The sequence below is a fragment of the Martes martes genome (genome assembly GCF_963455335.1).
Source record: "Martes martes genome assembly, chromosome: 1".
Classification (NCBI taxonomy): Eukaryota; Metazoa; Chordata; class Mammalia; order Carnivora; family Mustelidae; genus Martes; species Martes martes.
The window spans coordinates 80007949-80034431 of record NC_137888.1 but is presented as its reverse complement, the minus strand read 5'-3'; the positions used below and the strand labels follow the sequence as shown (position 1 = coordinate 80034431).

Sequence of the window (26483 nt, the reverse complement as noted above, 5' to 3'; positions counted from 1 at the left end):
ATTGACAAGCCTCTAGCCAGGTTAACTAAGAAAAAGGGAGAGGATACAAATTACTAATGTCAGAAATGAAAGAGAAGACATCACTACAGGTCCCACGAACATTAAAATAATAATAATAACTCCATGTCCACAAATTTTATAACACAGATGAAACAGACCAATTCTTTGAAAAGACACCAAAGATACCAAAACTCATATAAGGAATAGATAATTTCAATAAGTCTCTATCAATTTTAAAAGTTCCATGATCTGATTCAACAGATGCAGAAAGGCATCTGAAAAAAAATCCAACACCCATTCACGATAAAAACTCCCTATAAACTAGGAATATAGGGGAACTTCCTTAACGGGATAAAGAATATCTTCTAAAATCCTACAGCTAAAATCATACCGAACAGAAACTCAAAATTTTCCCACTAAAATCAGGAACAAGGCAAGGATGTTCCCTCTCCCCACTGCTTTTCAACACCAAATGAAAGTCCTAACTGATGCAATAAGAAAAGGAAGAAAAGGTATGCAGGCTGAGAAAGAAGAAATAAAGCTGTCTTTGTTCACAGATGACATAATCATCTGTATAGAAAATCTGAAGGAAAAAAAAAAATCAACAGAAAAACTCCAGCAACTAGTATGTGATTACAGTAGGGTTGTAGGATGTAAGGTTAATACACAAAAGCTCACAACTTTCCTACATACCAGCAATGAACAAGTGGGATTTGAAATTAAAAACAATTCCAAATAAATGAAATATTAAGGCATAAATCTGACAAAATCTGTACAAGATCTATATGAGAAAACAATCACTCTTGACTACTTCCACCTCTACCACACTATTCCTTATACTACTGTCTCCTCTCCTGATTGCTGCAGGAGATTCCTAGCTGATCTCCCTACTTCTACATTTGACCCTTTCTCTTTTCTCCTCACTATAGCCAAGGTAATCCTGAAATCAGATGATGAGTAAAGCCAACAATTTCATAGTGGCCTCAAGTGGCCTGTGTCCTAGCCCCCCCGCCCCGCCCCCGCCCCGATAACCTCTCTAACCTCATCTTTTACTACTCTCCTCCAACCATGTAGACTTCCTTGCTGTTCCTCAAACATGGTCCCATCCCGGGAGCTTTGTACTGCTATTTCTTCTTCCCCCAAATATCTAGAAGGGTCAGCACTTACTTCCTTCATGTTCAGTATCATTTTATAGGAATACCTTCCCTGAATATCCTATATAAAACAGTAACAACCTTAATCATACATACTCTGGCTGCAACACTCTTCTCTTCCTGTATTTCTTTTCAATGCACTTAAATGCTATCTGACACTTGACATATTCTGTATTTGTGTATTAGCTGTCCCATCACTCCCCCCAACTAGAAGGCTGAACAGAGATTTCTGTCCACTTTGTTCATTTCTTTACCCCTGGCACCTGGAAATGTTACTGGCACAAAGCAGGCACAAAAATATTGGCTGATGAATGCAAATATGTAAGCCCTCTACCACTGTTAATCTTAAATAAAAACATTTCAATATGAAAACTATTCTGGATCATTCCTAATCTCATGTTAAGTAATTGCAGGCAAATTACTCAACTGGGTTTATCCAGGACAAATCTTTTTTCAACTTACTGTTTAGGTGTGGTGTTTCAAACAAAAAGAACTTTATTGATAAATCCATTTTTTTTTTACTGACTTCCAGGATTATTGGTAATTATTTACATAACAACTATTCAAATAAGCAAGTCAAAAAATCACAAGCTGCCAGAAAATCAATTCCTCTTCCTCAAAAAAGAAGAGAATAAAAACGGCTTTAAAGTACAGATTGGCAAAATTTCTACAAAGGACTAAATCGTACAAATTTTAGGCTCTGTGGGACACATGCATACAGTTCCTGACTTTTATTATAACCCTTTAATAACATAATAGTCTGTAAGCTAGATTTGACCCACAGCTCACAGTTTGCCAACCCTGCATCAGAGAAACCTCCTGAGTGCTTTGGTGTTTCACAGATGTCTAAGATATATGCCTATGTATACCTAAGAAAGGCATTTAAAAACCCAATTATGAATAAAGCACACTAGAAAAATAGACGATTCTCAAATTTTTCCTGGGCCATAAAAGTGGTGTTTTACATCCGGAGAATTTTTATTAGAATGAACATTTTTTAAAGTATTTTAGAGCAAACCAGTGACTTCTAAATAATCTAATATTAAATTCCCTTCATAAATTAATATTTGATCCTATGACATTTACAATAACTTTTAGAAATAAAAAAGTAGGAAACAGTACCTCAAAGAGAAACATATTCTTAGACTCTTCAGGTAAGTTTTTTAAAATGAAATCTGCAAAAGTTTTAAAATTTTCACCTGCCACAATGTTCCCAGAACGTGCCACAACCTTGAATCCATCAGCCACTTTGTCTACACTATCTCCATGGGTAAGCAAAACAATTTCTTCCTTCTGAAGACCCCTAAATATACAAAAAATAAAACACAACACAGAAATATCTTAAAGACATGGTCAATGGGATCTTATGCTTGTTTCCAACTTTATTGAAATATAATTGATATTAAAGATGTACAATATGATAATTTGCTATAGATAATGAAATAATTACCACAATAAAGTTAGTTAATACATACCTTACACATCACATAGTTACTATTTTTTTATGTATATGGAAAGAACATTTAAGACCTACTCTCAGCAACTTTTAAGTATACAAGACAGTGCTGTTAACTGCAGTCACCATGACTGAATATTAGATTCCCCAGAATTTATTCATCTTATAACTAAAATTTGTTCTTTTCCTTTAAAATACTAACTCACCATATGTGTAAATCAAAAAAATAGAAAAAAATGTAGGAGTGCAGCACTGCTAGAATTTAAATTTATTCTATGCATTATAAATAAAACCAATAGGAATACTAAATCTCAAAAAAGGCAATCTGTAAAAATTGAAAACTGAAAAAAAAATATATTTAAAAGTTGGTGGTATAACCACATGCATAAAAAATTACTTCAAGAAGCTACAAAATAATAATTTCAACATTTTATCTCTACTAGGATTTATCTTAAAAACAGAAGGCATTTCAGAGATCTAAACATTCGGTAGTTTTGTATCAGAAAGTGATAGTACCAACACCGATATTGTTATTTTACACCTATATATAGGGTAAATATATGCATGTTATAGGTTAAAACAAGTATTAAATAATTAGGAATTGAGGTTTTTTCAGCCTTAGAGTAAGGAGATACAAAAATCAAAGTTATAAGAAAAAAACCCATAAACTTTCATTTTAAATGGAATTAAGAGTATACATGGATTTTGTTTGCTCTGTAAGAATATATACCGACTAACTTTACTCACTGAAAAGGCCTAAAAACAAAGACAACCCAGTAGCAATGTGGACCTCTACTTCTCATGCCAAACAAGTTAAAGGCATGGTTTAAAGATAATGTAAGTAACATTTATCAAATGCAACATGTGGACTTTCTCTCGACCCTGATTCAAACAAATGAACTATAAAAAGATATTTCTTACATTATGAGAAAATCTGACAGAGGACTGAATATTAAATACTGAGAAGTAAAAAAAAAAAAGTAAGTTAAAAATAAAGCAAGAAGATAAAACTACATTAAAGCCAAATGGATGTTTCATGTTTACTAGTGCTGTCATCATTGTTGCTTAGGATTAATGCAGGTTGTGAATGAGTTCCAGAATTTTACAACTAGGAAGACAGACAGAAAAACTTTAAATTTTAGCCAGATCTTTAGATATAAAGCTTCTGCAGTATCATACCACCATGATTCCTAAAATGGTTCTCAAGACTAGTCACTTTAGATACAGAAGAATGTAAGCAGAACCTCTCCATTATGAAATGGAATAAGCACTGGATTTCAAGTCCATTTTGGTAATGAGTAGCTTCAGTTCATAAGATTATTTTGAGCCACGATGCTTTTTTAATTCATCTTTATTAATCTTGAAAAACAAGAATCTTTGAACAGATATACTTATTTTTGCTCTTTCTCAAAATTAAAGAGAAGCCAGTCACAGCCAGTTTTGTGTATAAACTGGGATATCTTCATTTCAGATATTAAGTTTATAACTTGGCTTTTAAAATTTCTGATCTGTTCAACTTGGAGGAAACTATTCATTAAGAATTAATTTAGGCACAAGTATGTTAATAAACAAAACATACCTGTAACTAAAAATAATTAGCACAATTAAAAGAAATGATAACAATAAGTAACTGTATAATAGACAGACTTTAGGAATCACTATGTTGTACATTTGAAACTAATGCTAACACTGTGTCAACTATACTTCAATTATAAATAGATAAAAGTAAATTTCTTGGATTAACACACATACAAAGAAAGGGGTAACTGGCTCACTAACTGACATCACTTTGCATTTAATGCAGTTAGAGGGAAATGTAATTTTAAAGTAAAAATGAAATTTAAGGGGTGCCTGGCTGGGTCTGCCAATAGAACATGCAACTCTTGATCTCAGGGTCCTAAGCTTTAGCCCCACCTTAGGTACAGGATTACTTGAAATCTTTTAAAAAACAAAAATTATGGGACGCCTGGGTGGCTCAGTGGGTTAAAGCCTCTTCCTTTAGCTCAGGTCATGATCCCGGGGTCCTGGGATCGAGCCCCACATCAGGCTCTCTGCTCGGCGGGGAGCCAGCTTCCCCCTCTCTCTCTGCCTGCCTGTCTGCCTACTTGTGATCTCTGTCAAATGGATAAATAAAATCCTTTTAAAAAATTATTAAAAATGAAATTTAAACATTGAGATACCACCTTACACCAGTTAGAATAGCCAAAATTAGCAAGACAGGAAACAACATGTGTTGGAGAGGATGTGGAGAAAGGGGAACCCTCTTACGCTGTTGGTGGGAATGCAAGTTGGTGCAGCCACTTTGGAGGACAGTGTGGAGATTCCTTAAGAAACTAAAAATAGAGCTTCCCTATGACCCTGCAATTGCACTACTGGGTATTTACCCCAAAGATACAGATGTAGTGAAAAGAAGGGCCATCTGTACCCCAATGTTCATAGCAGCAATGGCCACAGTCACCAAATTGTGGAAAGAACCAAGATGCCCTTCAATAGACGAATGGATAAGGAAGATGTGGTCCATATACACTATGCCTCCATCAGAAAGGACGAATACCCAACTTTTGTATCAACATGGACGGAACTGGAAGAGATTATGCTGAGTGAAATAAGTCAGGCAGAGAGGGTCAATTATCATATGGTTTCACTTATTTGTGGAGCATAACAAATAACATGGAGGACATAGGGAGATGGAGAGGAGAAGGGAGTTGAGGGAAATTGGAAGGGGAGATGAACCATGAGAGACTATGGATTCTGAAAAACAATCTGAGGGTTCTGAAGGGGTGGGGGGTGCGAGATTGGGGGAGCCAGGTGGTGGGTATTATGGAGGGCACGTTTTGCATGGAGCACTGGGTGTGGTGCATAAACAATGAATTCTGCTACACTGAAAAGAAATTTAAAAAAAAATTAAAAAAAAATATTGTAAACTGTAAAAAAAAAAAAAAAAGAAATTTAAGTCAAAATGAAGCAAGACAGGGGGCATCTGGCTGACTCAGTCAACAGAGCAAACAACTCTTGATTCTGGAGTGTGAGTTTGAGTCCCACACTGGGCACAGAGATTATTTAAAAATTAAAAAAAAAAAAAAAAAGGCAAGTGAGTAACCCTATCAATAGGCCAATAAAATGAGCTTTACCCAAAACGTGGAAACCCTCCCCCACCACCACCAAAAAAGCTTCTGGTCCTCTGGAAAACTGAATGAAAATGCAGCTTTTTTTTTTTTTTTTTTTTTAAAGTCAAACAGAAGATAAATGTTTCCAGGAAACTAGTGATTAGCTCATCCACCAATTTTTTAATAGATTAGAGCTAGAGCGCCTAATCTGTTGTTACCTAGAATAAAAATCAATTAATACATTCACTTTATTAAAAGATACTACACTAGGTATAGTTATGCTCAACACAGAAAAAGTGAGAAGGAGGGAAACATAACATATATTTAATAATGACTCCAACAAATTGGCTGTTTACTAAGTACCGAGCAAAAATATGAGCGAAGAGATATACACACATTTGGTAGATGCAAGAGTCTAAAACATTAGCCATTTGCCACTTCTGGCAAATTAATGTTTAGAATCACACTCCAAAGAGTGAAAAGGAAAAACTACGAACGCTGGCATCATGTTGTGCAATCCCAAACAGGGATCCAAGAATGCACAGGTGCTTTTAAGTTATGTCGTAAGTGCTTTCCTTATCCCTACTTAGCCTCACCACCATCCTCTGCCACCATGACACTCAAACGGAAAACAAATATGACAGTTACAACTCTGGCCACTACTGTGGTCTTAATTTGTCTAAGAATTATGAATCTCTAATTCTTAAGGATAACAATCCCAACTTTAAGTCAGTCACTCTATTAACTGTTCTTATACATCTAAAAATATTTATAATACCTGAACAATGAGCACGTGTTGTCCACACTAATACTGAAGACTCCATCTTCTCTAACACTTTTTTTGTGCACAGTACCTCCAAATACCTTATTCATCATCTGTTCAAAGAGAAAATAAATTGACATTAATATGAACCAGAAAGAATTACCCAATCATTTTATTATGCTAATTTAGTAACTTAATATTCCTGTTTTCAGGATATCTGCTATGTTCATGCCCCCAAAATAAAGAGTTAGATAAATGTAGATAGCTTGGTATTATTGTATGTAATTATACAGTTATTAAGAGGAATAGCTTTAAAACAAAACTAGATTAGAAATCTGACCTGAGGTTAATTTCTATTAAACACTGGCAGATTTTCCATTTAGTGTACTTTAATTCATCTGTGAAAAAAAGGTATTTAATACTTACATCTGGATTTAATTTAAAAACCTTATAAAAGGTACTCTGAGCTTAGAAAAAGCTAGAGCAGGTGATAGAAGAGCTGTGGTATTAAAACCAGGCAGGTACAAATTTCTCCAAGTAATCTAACCTTTGGCCACAAAGAACAGTCTGAAAGCCTGCAGAGGCTATGCTATAGAGAGAGCACTGGCAAGAAAATCTAGTCTTTCAATTAAACTCATCTGTACAAATTCCATATACCTATGGACACTTATATCAAATTATCTCTTCATTCTGCCCCTCCTTGTGCCAATCAACCTTCTTATCATTCACATGTGCTCGACACGCCCCATTCAACACCAAATAAACACACACAAAATTTCTACAGTCGTTAATTCTGCCTCGATATAATCACCACGAGTCATCTTGGTATATCTGTTCCACATCATAAAATACCTGCCATAACCGTGCAGGATACAGGTTGACCAGGCTTCCAACAAAAAGGCAGGCAGAGGGCTAAATAAGTGTTCATTCTTATAATGCACAGTGGAATATCCTTCAAAATCATCAGCAAATGCTGCCCTCTACATTCTCCTCTTAAGACATTCACAATAAAGATAACTGCAATAAACGTTGGGTTAAGTTCAGCAGGAAAAAAACTTGTTAACCCATTTAGCCCAGTACTTGCCAAACAAAAAACCCAAACTCAGGTTATCAAACACTTTCTGAAGCACATTTTAAGAACACTGCTAAAGACTAACCAGTCCCCCTGCCTCTAGTCACTTCTCCTCTTCCCCCTTATTCTGTACTCCAGCCATTCAAGCTAGTGTAATTGCCAAAACAGACCATGTTCTCTCCCCCCTTGTCTTCAGGTCTCTTCACAGTCCCACAGGCCTAACAAAGTATGTGGCCCAAAGTAGTTACTAAAAGTTGCTAAATGAAAAATTAAGTGCTTTCTTCTATATACTCAGTAAACCCTATGTACCCCTACCTCCCTTAATTTGCTGTTCTTAATTAGAAGACAGCTGAATGATCAAGATAAGTAAAACTGTTGGAACTCAATACAATTTAAAAGTCCACAAAATCTAAACTAAATGCTTTTACAAAGCCAACGGCTTGCAGTAAAATTTAAAGCTATCTCACCTGATCAGAACCATAAGAGACTCAGTCTCAGGAAACAAACTGAGGTTGCTGGAGGAGAAAGGGGTGGGAGGGATAGGGTGGCTGGGTGATGGACATTGGGGAGGGTATGTGCTATGGTGAGTGCTGTGAAGTGTGTTTAAGACTGATGAATTGCAGACCTACACCCTTGAAACAAATAATACATTATATGTTAATTTAAAATAAATAAATATATAAATAACAACCAAAAAAAAGAAGGCTTTCCTGTGTATTTCCAGTTCTTAACTATGCTACTTACGGTTGAAATGCAAAGAGCTGAACAACCAGCTAAGCTTGTGTTTGTGGGAGGAAGGGATAACTTTATGTATAATGAAACAATCTGCCTTCTTAAATTTTTGTTTTAATATTCTACTTTAACCTAAGGAAATGGTTCTCAGTATGGATTCCTCATAAACCCAATGTCCTAAATGCCTCAAAAGAAACCCATGTAGTACTCCAGATCCACCATCCCAATCAGATCAGCTCCTCTGTCTTGTCAGTTTTACAATAAGGTTTAGATTTCAGAAAGAATGGAAAGAAATTCCCTTTTAAATAAAAGTAATTTGACAAAAATCTCATAAGATAGTGTGAAAAGAAACCAAACACTTAAGATAGAGATGTTTTGTAGAAAGCAAAACAAACAAACAACAAAAAAAACCAAATTACAACAATGAAGAGACAAGTCACAATCTAGAAGGTATCTGCTATATATAATTGGCTAAAGACTGGTATCTAGCATATACAAACACATTAAGACAGTATAATAGAAAAATGAGCAAAACTCTTAAACATGCCTTTACAGTAAAGCAGTATTACTGGCAAATAAACATACAAATTATACAATAAGGGGCGCCTGGGTGGCTCAGTGGGTTAAGCCTCTGCCTTCAGCTCAGGTCATGATCTCAGGGTCCTGGGATCGAGCCCCGCATCGGGCTCTCTGCTCTGCGGGGAGCCTGTTTCTCCCTCTCTCTCTGCCTGCCTCTCTGCCCACTTGTGATCTCTCTCTCTGTCAAATAAATAAATAAAATCTTTAAAAAAACAAATTTTACAATAAGAAGGAAAACAAACATTAAGAGTACAATGTGATCCCATTTAACACCTCTTCAGATAGGCAAACACAAAAAGAAACCTGACAATGTTAAGATTTGACAGGGATACGGAGCACAAGGAATTTTTATAGACAGTTGTGGTAATGTAAATTAGAGGAAAATATAACCTAGTGAAGCCAAGATTCAGCATTTTAACTCAAAGTTACCCTGGAGAAAAGTTTGAGTATGTGTAACACCAGAAGACAAATACAAAAATATTCATGGCAATATTGTCTGTGATAGCAAAAAATGAGAAAGATCAGCAATACTAACAGTGAAATATATAATTAATCTGTGCTATTTAAACAATAAATTCAATAGTGAAAATGAGTAACTTAAAATTAAATGTATTAACATGAATGAATCTTAAAACCAAAGCTCATGGGGCGCCTGGGTGGCTCAGTTGGTTAAGCGACTACCTTCAGCTCAGGTCATGATCTTGGGGCCCTGGGATCGAGTCCCACATCAGGATCCCTGCTCAGCGGGGAGCCTGCTTCTCCCTCTTCCACTCTCCCTGCTTTTTCTCTTTGTGTCAAATAAATAAATAAAATCTTTAAAAAAAAAAAAACCCAAAACTCATAATAATACATGCAGGATTTCATTTATAAAAAGGTCAATGTGCAAAACTAAATATATTACTTAGAGATATAAACTTATGTATAAAGCTGTAAAGAAAAAAAAAGGGAATGAATAACAAAATTCAGGGAAAGTGCTGCCTCTGGTAAGAAAAGAGAAGAACAATATGAATGGAGAAAAATATAAAGAGTTTCAAAAGTTCTACTAATACTCTATTTCTTACTCTGCATGAGGGGATATAGAGATAAAAGGAGCAATGGAGAAGACAGACTTTTTTCTTCTAAAGAAAAGAATTACCAGAAAGCTATTAAAAAGGCTCTCACAAGAGAGTCCAATGAATGGGAAAGATGGTACATAAGAAACTGAAATATACTAAAATTTCAGGATGCTACTGGGAGCAAAAGCAAACACTAGAATGAAACCTTTACTGCTAAACTTACCCAACTAACAGTCACTAAGAAATGGCCTTTAAAAACAGCGTATTAGCTAGAGGGTGTCCTCTACACCAATATTTCATGGAAAGACAATTATTATCTAAAGGACCAAGATCAGCCTACTTTATTGTCCTAATATATGTAAGTTCAGAGGACAGAAGGCAAACTGTTTTACATATTTAACATGAGCAGGCCTACCTGGGGCTACCGTAAGATCTCTACTGAATGACAGAAGAGGTAGGCCTTACAATTATATAAGGGACTGGAAAAAGGGAGAAAGAGTCAGTCACTAGCACTTAAATTAAGCATCATTTTCCAGACATATTTCACTATAAGGGGTTGTAAAAAAAGATATCTGTGAGACTCTTCCTTACAGAATGTTGTAATACCTTTCAGTACACTAAAAATCATTTAACTTAAGTTGTGCTACATGACTAATACTGACTACTCTGGCATGGGAGATCAATAAATTATCTAAAAACATTACATCCTAGGGCGAAGGTATATTTAAGGAAAAAAAAAGCCAACCGGTTTCCAATGTTCAACTCAATCAAGCTGTACGCTCTTCTAAGAAAATGTATTCATTAGAATACTACATAAGAATATCCAAAAGTAAGTTATTATCCAAGTCAAATTCATAATCCCACCACTTCACTTTTCAGAGAACTTTAGCAGGAGAAAAAGAGTCTTACTAGAAAATGCTTGTTGCTTAGAGAAGAAAATACCCATTGTTGTAGCTTTTGTACTTCATACATTACATATGATCAGTATTTCCTCTAAATCAAAGTGGAAAACTATAATGAACAATTAGCAAGAAATGAAATCTGGTAAAGCTGTTTTACAGAGGAGTGATTCCTAATATTCCGCTTTTGTATCATGTATAAGAACAATAAAAATATTCATTCCTAAGCAAACACTGATCTTTATTTTTTTTTCCTTCGCTGAATGCTCCAGAGCCAGATAAAAGAAAATATACCAGACTGCTCACTTTCTACCTTTTAAATAGCCTCCTTCTGTACAATATTCATATTAAAGCACAGCAATTTCAACCATATATTTTTAAAAAAAAGACTCCATTTTGCTCACTTACTAAAATTTCAAATTATCTTCAATCCAAGGACTTAAAACAACTTAGTCATTGGGAAAAAGAACACATCATCTTAAGCCACATATATTTGAAATCAAAAGTTAATAAACAGGGACGCCTGGGTGGCTCAGTTGGTTAAGCTGCTGCCTTCGGCTCAGGTCATGATCCTGGGGTCCTGGGATCGAGTCCCGCATGGGGCTCCTTGCTCAGCGGGGAGCCTGCTTCCTCCTCTCTCTCTGCCTGCCTCTCTGCCTGCTTGTGTGTACTCTCTCTGACAAATAAATAAAATCTTTAAAAAAAAAAAAGTTATGGGCGCCTGGGTGGCTCAGTGGGTTAAAGCCTCTGCCTTCAGCTCAGGTCGTGATCCCAGTGTCCTGGGACGGAGCCCCGCATCTGGCTCTCTGCTAGGCGGGGAGCCTGCTTCCTCCCTTCTCTCTCTGCCTGCCTCTATGCCTGCTTGTGATCTGTCTGTCAAATAAATAAAATCTTTAAAAAAAAAAAAGTTGATAAACAATTCTCAATAATCAATTAGTGAGGACCAGAGTATCATGATGAAATTAAAATGGTGATATTTTAATTAACACCAATTCCATTTGGTCAGTTAGGATCTTACAATTAGATATCCCACTTGTATTCTGACCCTGTCCTCCCTTCTGATTTAGTACAGGCTAAAGCAAAAAGGTAGGCAAAAGGGAAGAAATCAAGATCATTCACAAACAAACGAATCCAGTCACTACATTCATTTGGCTATTCTTATCACAGCAGAGAATTCTGAGTTTAAAAAAAAAAAAAAGCAACTACCTTGCTTCTGACACTAGAAAAGGCAAAATACTATAACATGTCAATTAATAATTATATTACTCAGGGAATACTACCCCAGCTAGCTCAATTTTCAGATGATATGGTTAAGTAAGATATATTGTAAGCAAAATGATTTTCTAGTTGAGATAATTTTTAACAATCACTAGGAATAACTTTTCTTAAATGTATGTATTTCTATTCCCACCTCCTTAAGAAACAGATCTTACTGAACAAATCATTATAAGAATTTAGCATATTATTGGCTCAGTATTATCTTTCTATCATCTTACTCAGTAATCACATTCTACTTGTCTAATAAACCTATACTCCTCTAAAAAGGTATCAAAGCAGCCAAAACAGATTTCTAAACACTTAACTTAGAGAAGAATAGTTTTATACCTAGACCTCAATCCCTATTTATTCTTGTTTTTGATACAATTCTAAGGTATCCATACTCATTAACAATACGGTGGAGACACCTGGCAGACACCATCTTAACCAACTAACCAAAACTAACATCACCTGTCATGGCACACACTGACATCACGTGCCTCCTAATGAGCTGCTCTGAGAAGAGCACAGCATCACTTCTGAGCAACCCCTGCCAAAAATACATAACCTGAACCTAACACAGAGGAAACATCAAATAAATCAAAACTGAAGGATAATCTATAAAGTAACTGGAATGTCTTCTTTTTTTAATGTCAAGATCATGAAAGAGAAGAAACGACTGAGGAATAAAATAAAATAAAAATAAAGAAGTCTAATAGAGACATGACAACTAAATATAACACATGATCCTAGACTGGACACAGTATCTACAAGGGACATTAAGGAGACAAAAAGTGAAATGTGAATGCAGCCTGTGGATTAGATGCAAAACTGAATCAATGTTAACTTCCTGATTTTGATATCTGGACTGTAGTTACATGGGAGAGAGCCCTAGTTCTTGGGAAATACAACAAGTGACAGGACATCATGTGTGCAACTTATCCTCAAATAGTTAAAAATGTCAACAGCAAGGAGGGCACCTGGGGGCTCAGTCAGTTAAGCATCCAACTCTTGATTTTGCCTAAGGTGATGATCTCGGGGCTCGGGGTCATGGAATCAAGCCCCCCGCCCCCCAATCTTGGGACTCTGCACTGGGCACGGAGTCAGCTTGAGATTCTCTCATTCTCCCCCTGCCCCTCCCCTGGCTCATGCACACACATGCAAGCATGCTGTCTCTAAAGCAAATAAATAAATCTTTTTAAAAATGTCAACAGTAAGGGAGTTGAGTAAAAATATAGAGGAGCTCTGTGCACTATTTCTGTAACATGTAAATCTGAATGTCTAAGTTTTTTTTAACGGACAGTGTTATGTTGTATGCAGAATATAGTTAATTCTGTAAAAACAGACTTCCACCCAGGTCAGTTCTGTCACACTGCTATAACAATTTGTAAACAACTGCAACATGCACAAATTAGCTCATCCATTATCCTAAGTACTCTAAAGACAGAAAATATTAATACAATAAGAATCACAAACAGAATAAATCAGGTCAACTCTTAAAGCAAATTCACAGATGTACCTGCATGCCATAGCAAATCCCAAGGACAGGCTTGCCAATAGTGAATATCGCTGGGTCAAACCAGGGAGCATCTTCTGCATACACAGAATTAGGTCCTCCAGAGATGATAATTGCACTGTGGATTTAAGGAAGAGAGTCAGTGAAGAATCCTCTAACTGCTCATTTTTATCCCGAAGTCCATGCCCAATCTCCCTTGAAGCACTGAGGGAGACTAAGTACAGAAGCAAAGATTTTGTGATGTTTTCAGTATACTGTAGCAGATCCAGCCTCCTAGACAACTCAATCACCTGTACTCTGCTTCACTGCAATGTGTGAAAGTCCATCAATTCAACATTCACTTGTTAATAAGTACAAACTTCAAACACATAAACACTAATGTTTCCAGCTGTAAAGGTTTAGCATGAATTTGTTTTGTCCTCTGCATTAATGAAGGAGAAATGAGAATTCTAAACGGAGACAGAAAACATAGGTCTTCTGGGAAGCAAGGAGTAGAGCAGGTCACTGGAAGACCCTGGATGACACAGAATATGAATAACCTAACTTTGTTGTTGAAAACCCATCCAGCACTCCCAACAGTTGTACCTGAGACCCAGGAAAAGGAGCTAATATATGAATTTTGCCCATATGGCATTCTCTCAGAACCCAGATCAGTATTCTAACTTCACTGGATTATAATTTATAGACCATTCTATGGGTTAACTTGGGAGTCGAACTGTTATTACGGAAAAGTCTCCAAACTGAGGCCTATGCTCTTCACGTGGCCACTGACAGATCTAATCTGGCCCTCAGATTACATGCAAAGGATTGAGAACATTTTAATATTATGAATTTTACATAAAATCCAGATTTCTGGGTTTTCTTTAGGAAGAGGGGGAAAAATCTAGCAGCACTTGACCTTCACTCATGGCTACAAACAACTGGAATCACAGAGAGACCTGAACCTTCAGACTACTGCTCCCCAGTCTGCCACACAGGCCCGCTTATACAATAGAGGTGTACCTATGCTCATCACTTAATCTAAAGTATCCCTGAACTCATTTGAGATTCGAGTTTTGCAGGAATCCTGATTTATCTACATTCCTAAAGGATAATGCATTTTAATATCTAACCAAAATCTTACAAATTTAGGCAATTCACTTTATAATTAGCAGCTGCTTGCCATATAAACACACACAAACTAGGGGCGCCTAGGTGGCTCAGTTGTTAAGTGGCTGCCTTCTGCTCCGGTCATGATCCCAGGGTGCTGGAATCAAGCCCAGCATCGGGCTCTCTGCTCAGCGGAAAGCCTGCTTCTTCCTCTCCCACTCCCCCGCTTGTGTTCTCTCTTACTGTCTCCCTTTCTCTGTCAAATAAATAAATAAAATCTTTAAAAAAGCACACACACATGCACAAACTATAGGCTTATAATACATCCAAAAGAATGATGTACCAGTCAAATTCATAAAAATTATTCAGCAAGATTGAACATTTTTTTAAAAATGTAACAATTCAAGTGAGTTCAAAGGCCCCACTCTTTGAGCTTTGTATTGCTAACTTGAATTATGCTATTCATCATGTTTGTTAGTCTATCTCCTGTAAAAGAAACTAAAGACAACCAACTCAGATGATAAATGTAACATCCTTAAGATAACAATCCTAAAAGGGTGTAGTTATTAGCCTTAAGGGTAGATATGCAACTTAGGTCTTTAAAAATGCATAACCTAAATTCCATAAAACACACCTAATAAACAAGACCTCTGAATTTCAGTATATTATACTTAGTTTTATAAAAGATAACACCATGGGACTGGCCAGCATCCCTCATTAATCTGCTAAACAACTCAGGACTGTAAGATTCTTAAGACTATTAAAAAGAAAAGGGAATGGACTTAATGAAGGATGAAACTCAAGCAGTACTTAAGCCAATTATGAAAATTCTTATCTCAATAACTCTCAAGAAGAGCTAATCACTCGTTCTGAGTCTTCTAGTTCTACCCTGCAATTATTTTCAAACTAACTTGCAATTACAAAGCCAATAAAGCCACAAGGCATGCCAGGTAGGAATTTTAAGCAGGTCAAACTTCTAAAAACAAGTAGGTTAAGAGGTCTCTCCTCTCATAATACTAATATTCTAGGAAAAGCATGATCAATAGGTATCTTAGCAGGCAGGATTATAGTAAGCAAAGCCACAGGGTTATAGTTCTATACTCCTACACAGAAAGAACCCAAGCAGAACACAGAAAGACACAAGCAGGACCTAGGAATTGTTTATAATCAGGTGGTAGGAAAAACAATTAGCATTTTATTGCCAAGTATTTGGCTACCTTATTCTTTTTTTTTTTTTTTTAAGATTTTATTTGTTTATTTGACACAGAGAGAGAGAGAGCACAAGCAGCAGAGGGAGAGGGAGAAGCAGGTTCCCCGCTGAGCAAGGAACCTGATTCAGGGCTCGATCCCAGGACCCTGGGATCATGACCTGAGCCAAAAGCAGAGGCTTAACCATTTGAGCTACCTAAGCGCCCGCCCTTTGGCTACCTTATTCTTAAACATTTAGCCTGGCTTAGTCGGCTGAAGGTTTTTTTTTTTTTTTTTTTTTTTTTTTTTAAGATTTTATTTATTTATTTGTCAGAGAGAGAGAGAGGGAGAGAGAGCGAACGAGCACAGGCAGGCAGAGTGGCAGGCAGAGGCAGAGGGAGAAGCAGGCTTCCTGCTGAGCAAGGAGCCCGATGCGGGACTCGATCCCAGGACGCTGGGATCATGACCTGAGCCGAAGGCAGCTGCTTAACCAACTGAGCCACCCAGGCGTCCCTGAAGGTTTTTTTTTTGAGTGAAAGGAATGAAGGAGCTTAGATATGACAGAGCCATTCAGAATTCTCACAGTTTTTTGATTCCCTAAAACTGGTTCTCACTGGCAAACATGAGACAGGCACATTAGAGAAGCTCAAGGGTCCCTTCTTACTCTAAAGAGTCTACAGTTTAAAAGAGATGACTGCTGGGGCACCTGGGTGGCTCAGTGGGTTAAAGCCTCTGCCTTCGGCTCAGGTCATGATCCCAGGGTCCTGGGATCGAGCCCCGAATCGGGCTCTCTGCTCAGCAGGGAGCCTGCTTCCTCCCTTCTCTCTCTCTGCCTGCCTCTCTGCCTACTTGTGATCTGTCTGTCAAATAAATAAATAAAATCTTTAAAAATAATAATAATAAAATAAAAAATAAAAACAAATGAAAGCTACTGCAAAAAAAAAAAAAAAGAGAGAGATGACTGTTCTTAACTGTATCTTAAGACTACGACACAGTTAAATTTCAACCTGTCTTTCCTGCTTTCCAATTCACTCTATTTCAGAAACAAGAATCACAGGATAAACAGGTCTATGAAGCCTTTAAATGTTAACCATTTCTCTAATGGAAAAAATTATGTTTTTGAGAAAAATTAAATATATTATATTTGGGAAGAAATAGAGCATTAATTAATGTTTAAGACCCAATTAAAGTTACAAACTGCAGTTGTTTGCTTTTGATAACACTCTAATAGACAAAGAGCATCAATTCCATGAGAAAATGCATAGCATTAACCAGAAATTGTTAAAGGAAGAAACTAATATAAGTTGGCTGTCATTTTGACTAGTTTTGAGCATGTAAGTTATTGAATTAGACCTTATATTAGACTTGAGAAACCTTCATAATTTTAGAAACTTAGTCTCCTGGGGGGTGCCTGGGTGGCTCAGTCCTTAAGCCTCTGCCTTCGGCTCAGGTCATGATCCCAGGGTCCTGAGATTGAGCCCTGCATCATTGGGCACCCTGCTCAGCGGGGAGCCTGCTTCTCCCTCTCCCACTCCCCCTGCTTGTGTTCCTTCTCTTGTTGTGTCTCTGTCAAATAAATAAATACAATCTTTTAAAGAAGAAAAAAAGAAACTTAGTCTCTTGGGATAAGAGGCAAAAGAGACACAGTGTACACAGAATTCTTCTCATTTAGGTATTCTAGCCACTGTATATATTCCTTTGATCAAATGTTCTGGGATGCATGGATGACCATAACAGCCAAATTCAAGTCTGACCCCCAAAATCCCAAAAAATATAAAATATTCAAATGAGAAATTCTTATAACTATGCAATTAAAACTAAGGCGATCTCTTTAACTAAAAAAATTTTCCTTTAATTTTATTTTAATCAGAACTATAGAAGAAAATTTTTTGTAAAACGATTTCATGTCTTATTTTCATTTAAAAAACTCAGTGCCCAGGGCACCTTGGTGGTACAGTTATTAAGTGTCTGACTCTTGGTTTCAGCTCAGGTAGTGATCTAATGGTCCGGAGACAAAGCCCCAGGTCAGGCGCCACACTCAGCATGGAGTTGGCTTAAGACTCTCTCTCCCTCTCTGCCCCACCACCTCTCCCCACTCCTACCTCAAACGCACCATCTCTCTCTCTCAAAATACATCTTAAAAAAAAAAAAAAAAATTCAGTGCTCAAGCAAATTAATAAAAAAATTCCACAATCTAAGCTCAATCTCATAGAAAATAGAAGTGAAAGGGCTACCGGAATCCTTGCTCTTTTATGGCAAATGCTGGGGTTTCCAAGGGAAAGATTTCTGACTGCACAAACAGTTCTCTCACTCTTCGATCTATGACTTTCCCATACTGGGCACCAGCATCCAGAATGACAACAGCTCCTTCATAGTGGTGGCAGCCATCCTTAAGGTCTCCTCCAGCATTCTCCAGCTGCAAATATTAAAGAAAATGTCCTCTTAGTTATAAAAATTAGAGCCCCTTTTAAAAAAGTGGTCACTGTCAGCTCCAAAAACATACAGAACCAAAAAACTATTAACTTATACATATCTGTTCATGGGCATACACAAACACTTTAATGAAAGCCAGCATTTACTGACTATGTAATATAGTCACTTTATGTATAAAAGCATCTTAGATATATTATCTAACATGGTAGGCATACAAGCCAGCTATGCCAAAATATAGTCCTAGTTTATGCCTGCTATACTGGCATTATTACTAACAGGGCCTCCTTTGAATCTCAAAAGCATCCTTGAACCATGGATTATATATGGTCACCCTATCTAACAGTCACAGCATTTCTATGAGGTATATACTGATGAGGAACTGAAGTTTGCTGCCAGAATATAAGCATGCTCAAATTTACTTCATCAGGATTTTTTTGCTTTACCAGAGGAAAAGGCTATATATATATATACACACACACATATATATGTATATATATATGTATATATATACACACACACACACACACACACATATACACACATATACACACACACATATGTATATGTGTGTGTGTATATATGCATCCAACCCATAACATTAGAATTTTAAAAAGGTTTTTTAATCTTATCTCTGTCACCTACACATCAATAAGGCTTTTCTGGAAAGCAATTTGGCAAAATGTAAAATTTTTAACTATGTGTGCTGGAATAGTTACCTGGAACTAGCTTCAAATTATTTTAAGGGTAAGTGGATGTGGATGAAACAAGACTGTTTGCCTATGCACTGAAATCACCAAAGCTAGATGACAGATACACAGGCTTCATTTCAGCTAGCTTCTACTCTGTTTTTGTACATTTTACATAAGATAAAACTTAAAAACATGTATGTACTCTGGAAAAACACTTGCAGGAAGCATATAATCTAATCCCATTTTAAAATATTTCATCAACAATGTATACACCTGTATGAAGAAGAAACACATAAACAGATATACACAAAAATATTAACAGCAATTGTGTCTAAGCAATGAGTTACAGGTGAACCTACAATTTTTCCTTCTCATACTCTTCAATATAGTTTTTTTTTGTATTTTTGTTTAAGATTTTGTTTATTTATTTGACAAACATAGATCACAAGCAGGCAGAGAATCAGGCAGAGAGAGAGAGGAAGGGAAGCAGGCTCCCCGCTGAGCAGAGAGCCCGATGCGGGGCTCGATCCCAGGATGCTGGGATCATGACCTGAGCCGAAGGCAGAGGCTTTAACCCACTGAGCCACCCAGGTGCCCCTTCAATATGTTTTAAATGTTTACAATAAACATTTTTGGGGTTCCCCTCCTCCAGTTGTAAAATTTGCACATAAAAAAGTGTAAGCCTGTCTTTCAGATACTTACATATCTGAAATCTGAAATTATGTATTATGAAATCTGAAATCTGAAATTAGGTATCTGTATCCATGCCTCCTCCTTTTCCATTTATAAGAAAAAATAAATGCAGACCTCACAAGATCACTAACATTTCTGCTACAGTAATGAAAAAAGCAACAATCACAGCTATCTTATAGAGGACAATTTGTGAGAAGAACCGAACCACAGGCCAGAAAGAACTACTCTGATCACAAAAATGAAGATTTTAATCATATGAATACTGAACAGTGTAGAAAAATCAGATCACAGAAAGAAGTTCATTAAATATATTAGAGTGCAAGAAATGCTAAAACTTTGTCCTTTCAGACTTTTGTCCTTAGTCTACACACAAACGCACATACTACTCTTTAAAGAATTTATCTAAAATTCTTTGATCTTAATCTATTTTTTTTATAAAGAATAGAAAGTGTTGGGGTGTCTGGATGGCTCAGTCAGTTAAGTGTCCAACTCTTAATCTCAGCTCAGGTCTTGATCTCAGGATAGGGAGTTCAAGTCCTACAGGGAGCTCCATGTCTAGTGGGGGAAAAAAAGGCAGGAGGAGAAGTGGGGAGCAAAGCAAAGAAAGAAAAGAAAGGAAAGTTTTGGGGAGCCTGGTTGGCTTGGTGGATGGAGCACATGACTCTTTTTTTTTTTTTTTTAAAGATTTTATTTATTTATTTGACAGAGAGAAAGAGAGAGAGCACAAGCAGGCAGAAAGGCAGGCAGAGGCAGAGAGAGAAGCAGGCTCCCCTCTGAGCAAGGAGCCCGATGCGGGGCTCGATCCCAGGACCCTGAGACCATGACCTGAGCCGAAGGCAGCGGCTTAACCCACTGAGCCACCCAGGCGCCCCGGAGCACATGACTCTTGATCTCATAGTTGTAGTTTGAGCCCCATGTTGGCTATAGAGATTACTTAAAAATAAAAATTTTTAAAAAGTGTTTTTGAAGGACTACTTTGTTAGTATGTAAATTTCTCAGATTTCAGTCCCTTTATCACTGTCAAAGTTTTTGCCAAATCAGTACAACCTGTTTGTTTTTGTTTTTACACTGTAGACAGAGTTCTCACTGCATGATTCTGACATGAATAAACTTCAGTTATCACAGTTTATATCAAGGTTAGTTAACTAACATCAGTCTGCAACAAGGCTCAAATTTCAGTTACCATATATTAGCTGTAATTACACTAAGTACAAATTTCACTATCAGCTCTTCAATCCATAAATCATCACATAAATAACAAATATGATGGTCAATGATCAATGTGTCCTTTCTTTTAGAGTTTATTACAATTGGATACTATAAAACAAATAGCCAGAGAACAGCTGTATTACCTACTTGTTGCCCAGTGATAAATCCACATGACATTTTACACCTATGGATAATCCAAAGGGGGGGCAGACCAACAAAAAAGAAAGTACAGCAAAGAAATGAAAACTTCTACACTGGCAGTGAAATATGAATCCACTGTGAATGAAGTTACAGAAGAAATTGCTGGCCATGGCAGTGCTGACACTGCTGCGGTTTGAGTGCCTCTAAATGTGCAGCCAGAGGAACTTGGTTAACTTATCAATTATCAATGGGAAAAGCAACTGTGATGAAAAGGATGACAACGTCCCAGAGAAAGTAACTCCAAGAAAATCCTTCACATTAAAGAAACTCTTGGAACAGCGCCTGGGTGACTCTGTTGGTTAAGTGTCTGCCTTTGGCTCAGGTCATGATCTCAGGGTCCTGGGATCAGTTCCCACGGTTGGGAGCCTGCTTCTCCCTCTGCCCCTGGCCCCACTCATGCTCTCTATCAAAAGTAAATAAATAAAATCTTAAAAAAAAAAAAACTCTTGGACATATTTCATGACATTTCAATCATTAAGGATAAAAAGTCAAAAGCCAACAAGGCATAGAAAAGATGCAAAGGAAAGCACTGTTCAAACTACTCTTGATTCATATTTCACAAAGAAAACAATTCTCACTGTGTTTTAACTTATACTAAACAGTTACAGTATTTTATTTCTCTATACTTGTATAATTAACAGGAAGATTTAATGTTTTAATGAAATATTTGAAAGGTCCCAAACATCGTAATCTCTCCACTGATTAAAATTGCTTTGCATGATGAGCACCTGGGTGGCTCAGTTAGTCATCAGAGACTTCTTTTTTTCAGATTTTATTTATTTATTTGAGAGAGAGAGTGCACAAAAGCAGGGGGAGCAGCAGGCAGAGGGAGAAGCAGGCTCCCCGTGGAGCAGGCAGCCCAGTGTGGAACTTGATCCCAGATCTGAGCCAAAGGCAGATGTTCAACCGACTGAGCCACCCAGGTGCCTCTAGGCATCCAAATCTTGATTTCACCTCACAATGTCATGATGTCAAGGTGGTGAGACTGAATCCTGGAACGGGCTCTGTGCTGGGCAGGGAGCCTGCTTAAGATTTTCAGGGTGCCTGGGTGGCTCAGTCAGTTACACATCGGACTCCTAGTGTCAGCACACGTCATGATCTCATAGGTCGTGAGATCAAGCTTGCATCAGGCTGCACACTCAGCAAGGATTCTGCTTGAAGATTCTCCCTCTGCCCCTCCCCCAACTCTTCTGCATGTGTGCACATGCACGTGCTCTCTCTCTCTCTATAAAGAAAGAAATAAATTACTTCTCCTGGTTTCAGCTTGCACATTTTTATGGTCATTCTACTATTATATAGTGAAGACTGTCGTCTGTACTTCTTTGAATCAACTTATTTTTACTTAATTGAATTTTTAAAGAAAAATATACTGTTTTCACCAGTTTTTGAAAATGTTCAATCATATGACATCAGAGGTCACTGAGGAAATACTGAATCCTTGGCACATTCTTTCTACCTCAGCCATCAACTTGCCTATCCAGCACAAACTTCAACAACTCACGGGGAAAAAGCAAAAAGGTCACCCATAACATAAGCAAAAGTTCCTTTCCCTCAAAACCTAGACTCCATTTACTCCTACTTAGAGTTATAAAGTTTGATAGACTTCCAAACCTTAACAGATTAGAAAAAGGACCCTAATGAGAAAAGAAGTTGTTAGTCACTTCAATAGTAGAGATAAACAAAATTCAACACTACACAACAGAAAAATCTATTATCTATGTATACAATTAAAAAGTAAACACAGGGGTACCTGGCTGGCTCAATCTGTAGGGTACGCAACTCTTGGTCTTAGGTTGTAGAGCTTACCTAAAAATAAAAGCCTTAAAAGAAAAAGAAACACAAAAGCCTAAAAGGTTCACACCCCTCTCAACTGACTCAAGTCATCATAATAAAGTAAATAATGGGGGTGCCTGGGTGGCTCAGTCGTTAGGCGTCTGCCCAGGGTCCTGGGATGAGCCTTGCATCTGTCTCCCTGCTCAGCCAAGAGCTTGCTTCTCCCTCTCCCACTCCCCCTGCTTGTGTTCCCTCTCTCGCTGTCTGTCAAATAAATAAATAAAATCTTAAATAAATGAATATTTTTAAAAAAATTTCTAAAAAGTAAAAGATGTTTGGGACGCCTGGGTGGCTCAGTTGGTTAAGCAGCTGCCTTCGGCTCAGGTCATGATCCCAGCGTCCTCGGATCGAGTCCCACATCGGGCTCCTTGCTCGGTGGGGAGCCTGCTTCTCCCTCTGCCTCTGTCTGCCAGTGCTTGCTTGCATGCTCTCTCTCTCTGACAAATAAATAAATAAAATCTTTAAAAAAAAAAAAGTAAAAGATGTTCATAAATGTATCTTTTAAGACATCAATAAACAATATTAAGAAAACAAACCATATCAGTACCCTAATTTAACAAATAAGGCAAAAGAATCTGACAGATTATCCTAAAATGGAGATGGAATCATTTTTGGATCTTCCTGAATTTCCATGTATCACTGAACAACCTGACAGCAAAACCAAAAACTAAACGACAATTTATCTCCCCAAATACAATCTGGTAGGAATAAACTACCATTGTCACAAACTGCAGTGTAACAGCATTTGGGTGGGAAACAACCCAGTTTCACTGAGTAATTCTGAGAAAAAAATTCCAAGATAGTCAAACAGGTACTCAGTAGAAAGCACAGGGGTCAGGGGCGGCAGGTGGCTCAGTCAGTTACGCGCTTGACTTTTGTTTTCAGCTCAGGTCATGATCTCAGGGCTCTAAGATTAAGTCCCAATCTGGGATCCAGACTCAAGTGGGGAGTCTGCTTAAAGATTTTCTCGCTCTGCCCCTCCCCCTACACATGCACACTCTCTGAAATAAATAAATAAATCTTTATTTTTAAAAAAGAAAAGCAAAGCACAGGGGCCCATTCGACTACAGCAGCTGCACTGGGAGAAGGTGTGCATACCCAATAGTACATTGGGTAGCAGGAGACCCAAGGTAAGGCTTAAAGGGATGGAAGGAGTTTAATCCCCATGAACCTCCTCAACTAATGGGCCAGGTTCCCTTCTAGAACAAGGCTCACAAATGAGGACCAACTGCTGGGAGCAGAATCAAAATTAAGCAGGACAAGGGCAGGGAAGAAGGAAATAGAAGGGTCAAACTAAAATAGCTAGAAGAGGGGCACTTGGGTGGCTCAGTCACTAAGCATCTGCCTTCAGCTCAAGTCATGATCCCAGGGTCCTGGGATTGAGCCCCGTATTGGGCTCCCTGATCAATGAGAGGCCTGCTTCTCCCTCTCCTACTCCCCCTGCTTGTGTTTCCTCTCTCCCTGGCTAGCTCTCTATCAAATAAATAAATTAAAACTTTTTTAAAATAATTAATTAATTAATTAAAATAGGGGGAAAAATCAGAGCAAGGAATCCTCAGAAAACAAGCTGCCATAATTTTAACAGAAGATGGGGCTCTATAAAGCCATTAAAGTTATCTGAATTGAAATTCCTTCTAAAAACTCAGGAAAATTATATTCACATACAAGAGAAACAAATTTTAGAAGTCAAATTCCATACAAAGTTACTCAAAGCAAAAAAGAGAGAATAAGGAATAAAAACATCTCTAGAAGAGCAAGCCAAAAAGGGAAACAACAGATCAAAACTGGAAAGTATAATTTCTAAATGAACTAAAAGATATTAAGAAAATTATACAAGGCATAAAAGATTATGAATCAAAATTAGACTATGAACCCAGAATGACCAATCTCAAGAGTCTAAGAGTCTGTTTCTTGGTTTGCCTTTCTCTCTTTTTTCCCCTTTTGCTCATTTGTTTTGTTTCTTAAATTCCACATAAGAGTGAAATCATATGTATTTGTCTTCTCTGACTTATTTTGCTTAGCATAATACTCTCTAGCGTCATCCACATAGCTGCAAATGGGAAAATGTGGACTGCTTCACAAATTTTCGGGTCATCCTTGCACAGGGGCCATGCTAATCTTCCCTGTACCAACATACATCCTTAACAAATTACTGGGCTTTAAAGAAAACAAACCTTACAATATTTTGGATAAAAAGCACACAACTCATAATTCACTCAACTATACATTTGTGGTGTGTAGTTTTCTGCATCCATGTTTTATTTTAAAATAAGATTTTTTAAATAAAACAAAAAGGAACTACCATTTACTTCACGCCAGTATTTCATGTGCTTTACATATTATCTTATTCATAATGATATGTATTTCTATTTTACAGATGAAGAAAATGAGACTCACTGTATCCCTTGCCTAGGGACACAACGGCAGAAGCAAAAGGTAAATGTAGGCCTTTCAAACCCCAAAACAATTAACACTATAGAATTAAAGTGGGTAAATATTCACTATATTAGAAGACTACCTTCAAAGTTATCTTAATTTTTAATATTTTGGTACTTCAAAGAAGCTTTAATACTTTAGAAAGTTTGCTTACATGAGTGAAATAATATTCTGCTGATGTCTGAGAAAAGTAGTATTACACTATATAAATGATTTTGGAAGTTGAATTTCATCAGTACTAAACTTATTCAGGTATTTGCTCTTCAAAAAGACACTTTAGTAAACTTCAGTTGCCAAAATAAGTTTTAGGATTAAAAGAGATTTTAAGACACCCCCCCCACACACACAGACATTTTAGTCATCTGAAATACTCAACTACCCTGAATAATCCTTTCATTTCCAGAAGGCGACTGGAAGTAGCATATTTACTTATTTAATCTCACCACACCTATAACAGGAAAAATTACATTTTCTTCACAGAATTATCTAACACCTTAGGTACTTTAGAAACGTCAACAAACTTCACTGGAGGTTTTCCTTTTTTTTTTTTTTTTAAATTAACATATAATGTATTATTTGCTTCAGGGGTACAGGTCTGCAAATCATCAGTCTTACACAACTCACAGCACTCACCACAGCACATACCCTCACCAATGTCCATCACCCAGCCACCCCATTCCCTCTTACCCCTTTCCCTCCAGCAACCCTCAGTTTGTTTCCTGAGATTAAGAGTCTTTTTTATGGTTTCTCTCCCTCTCTGGTTTCATTTTGTTTCATTTTTTCCTCCCTTTCCCTATGACCCTCTATCTTGTTTCTCAAATTCCTGGCATCAGTGAGATCATATAATTGTCTTTCTCTGATTGACTTATTTCAATTAGCATAATAACCTCCTCTGAAGGTTTTTCTTAAGAAATTATCATCTCACATACAACACTGAATGAAGTTTGAGTCTTCAATTAAAGGGCTAAGTCAAAGAGACTCTCTAGCTCTTGACCTTATCATATGCTTGTGTTCTACCCTCCTTTTTTTATTTTGAGAATTTTAAACCTACAGAAACCTACAGAAAAGTTGAAAATATGGTATAGGGTGCCTGGATGGCTCAGTCAGAGGAGCATGTAACTC

At 37.2% G+C, this 26483-nt stretch overlaps 1 protein-coding gene across 2 annotated transcripts in view; it reads right to left on the bottom strand.

Moving 5' to 3' along the window:
• The window catches only part of GMPS (guanine monophosphate synthase), a 68788-nt gene that overhangs the window by 30087 nt on the left and 12218 nt on the right, over positions 1 to 26483 (bottom strand). Inside the window, exons 2-5 of one of the 2 annotated variants that reach the window (XM_080815357.1) lie at positions 18102 to 18283; positions 13594 to 13708; positions 6496 to 6593; positions 2354 to 2457 (exon numbers count right to left, since the gene is read on the bottom strand). In XM_080815357.1, coding sequence (XP_080671483.1) covers positions 2354 to 2457; positions 6496 to 6593; positions 13594 to 13708; positions 18102 to 18283 — 499 coding nt within the window. The remainder of the gene's footprint in view (positions 1 to 2353; positions 2458 to 6495; positions 6594 to 13593; positions 13709 to 18101; positions 18284 to 26483) is intronic. The other variant, XM_080815358.1, reaches the window with a different exon arrangement.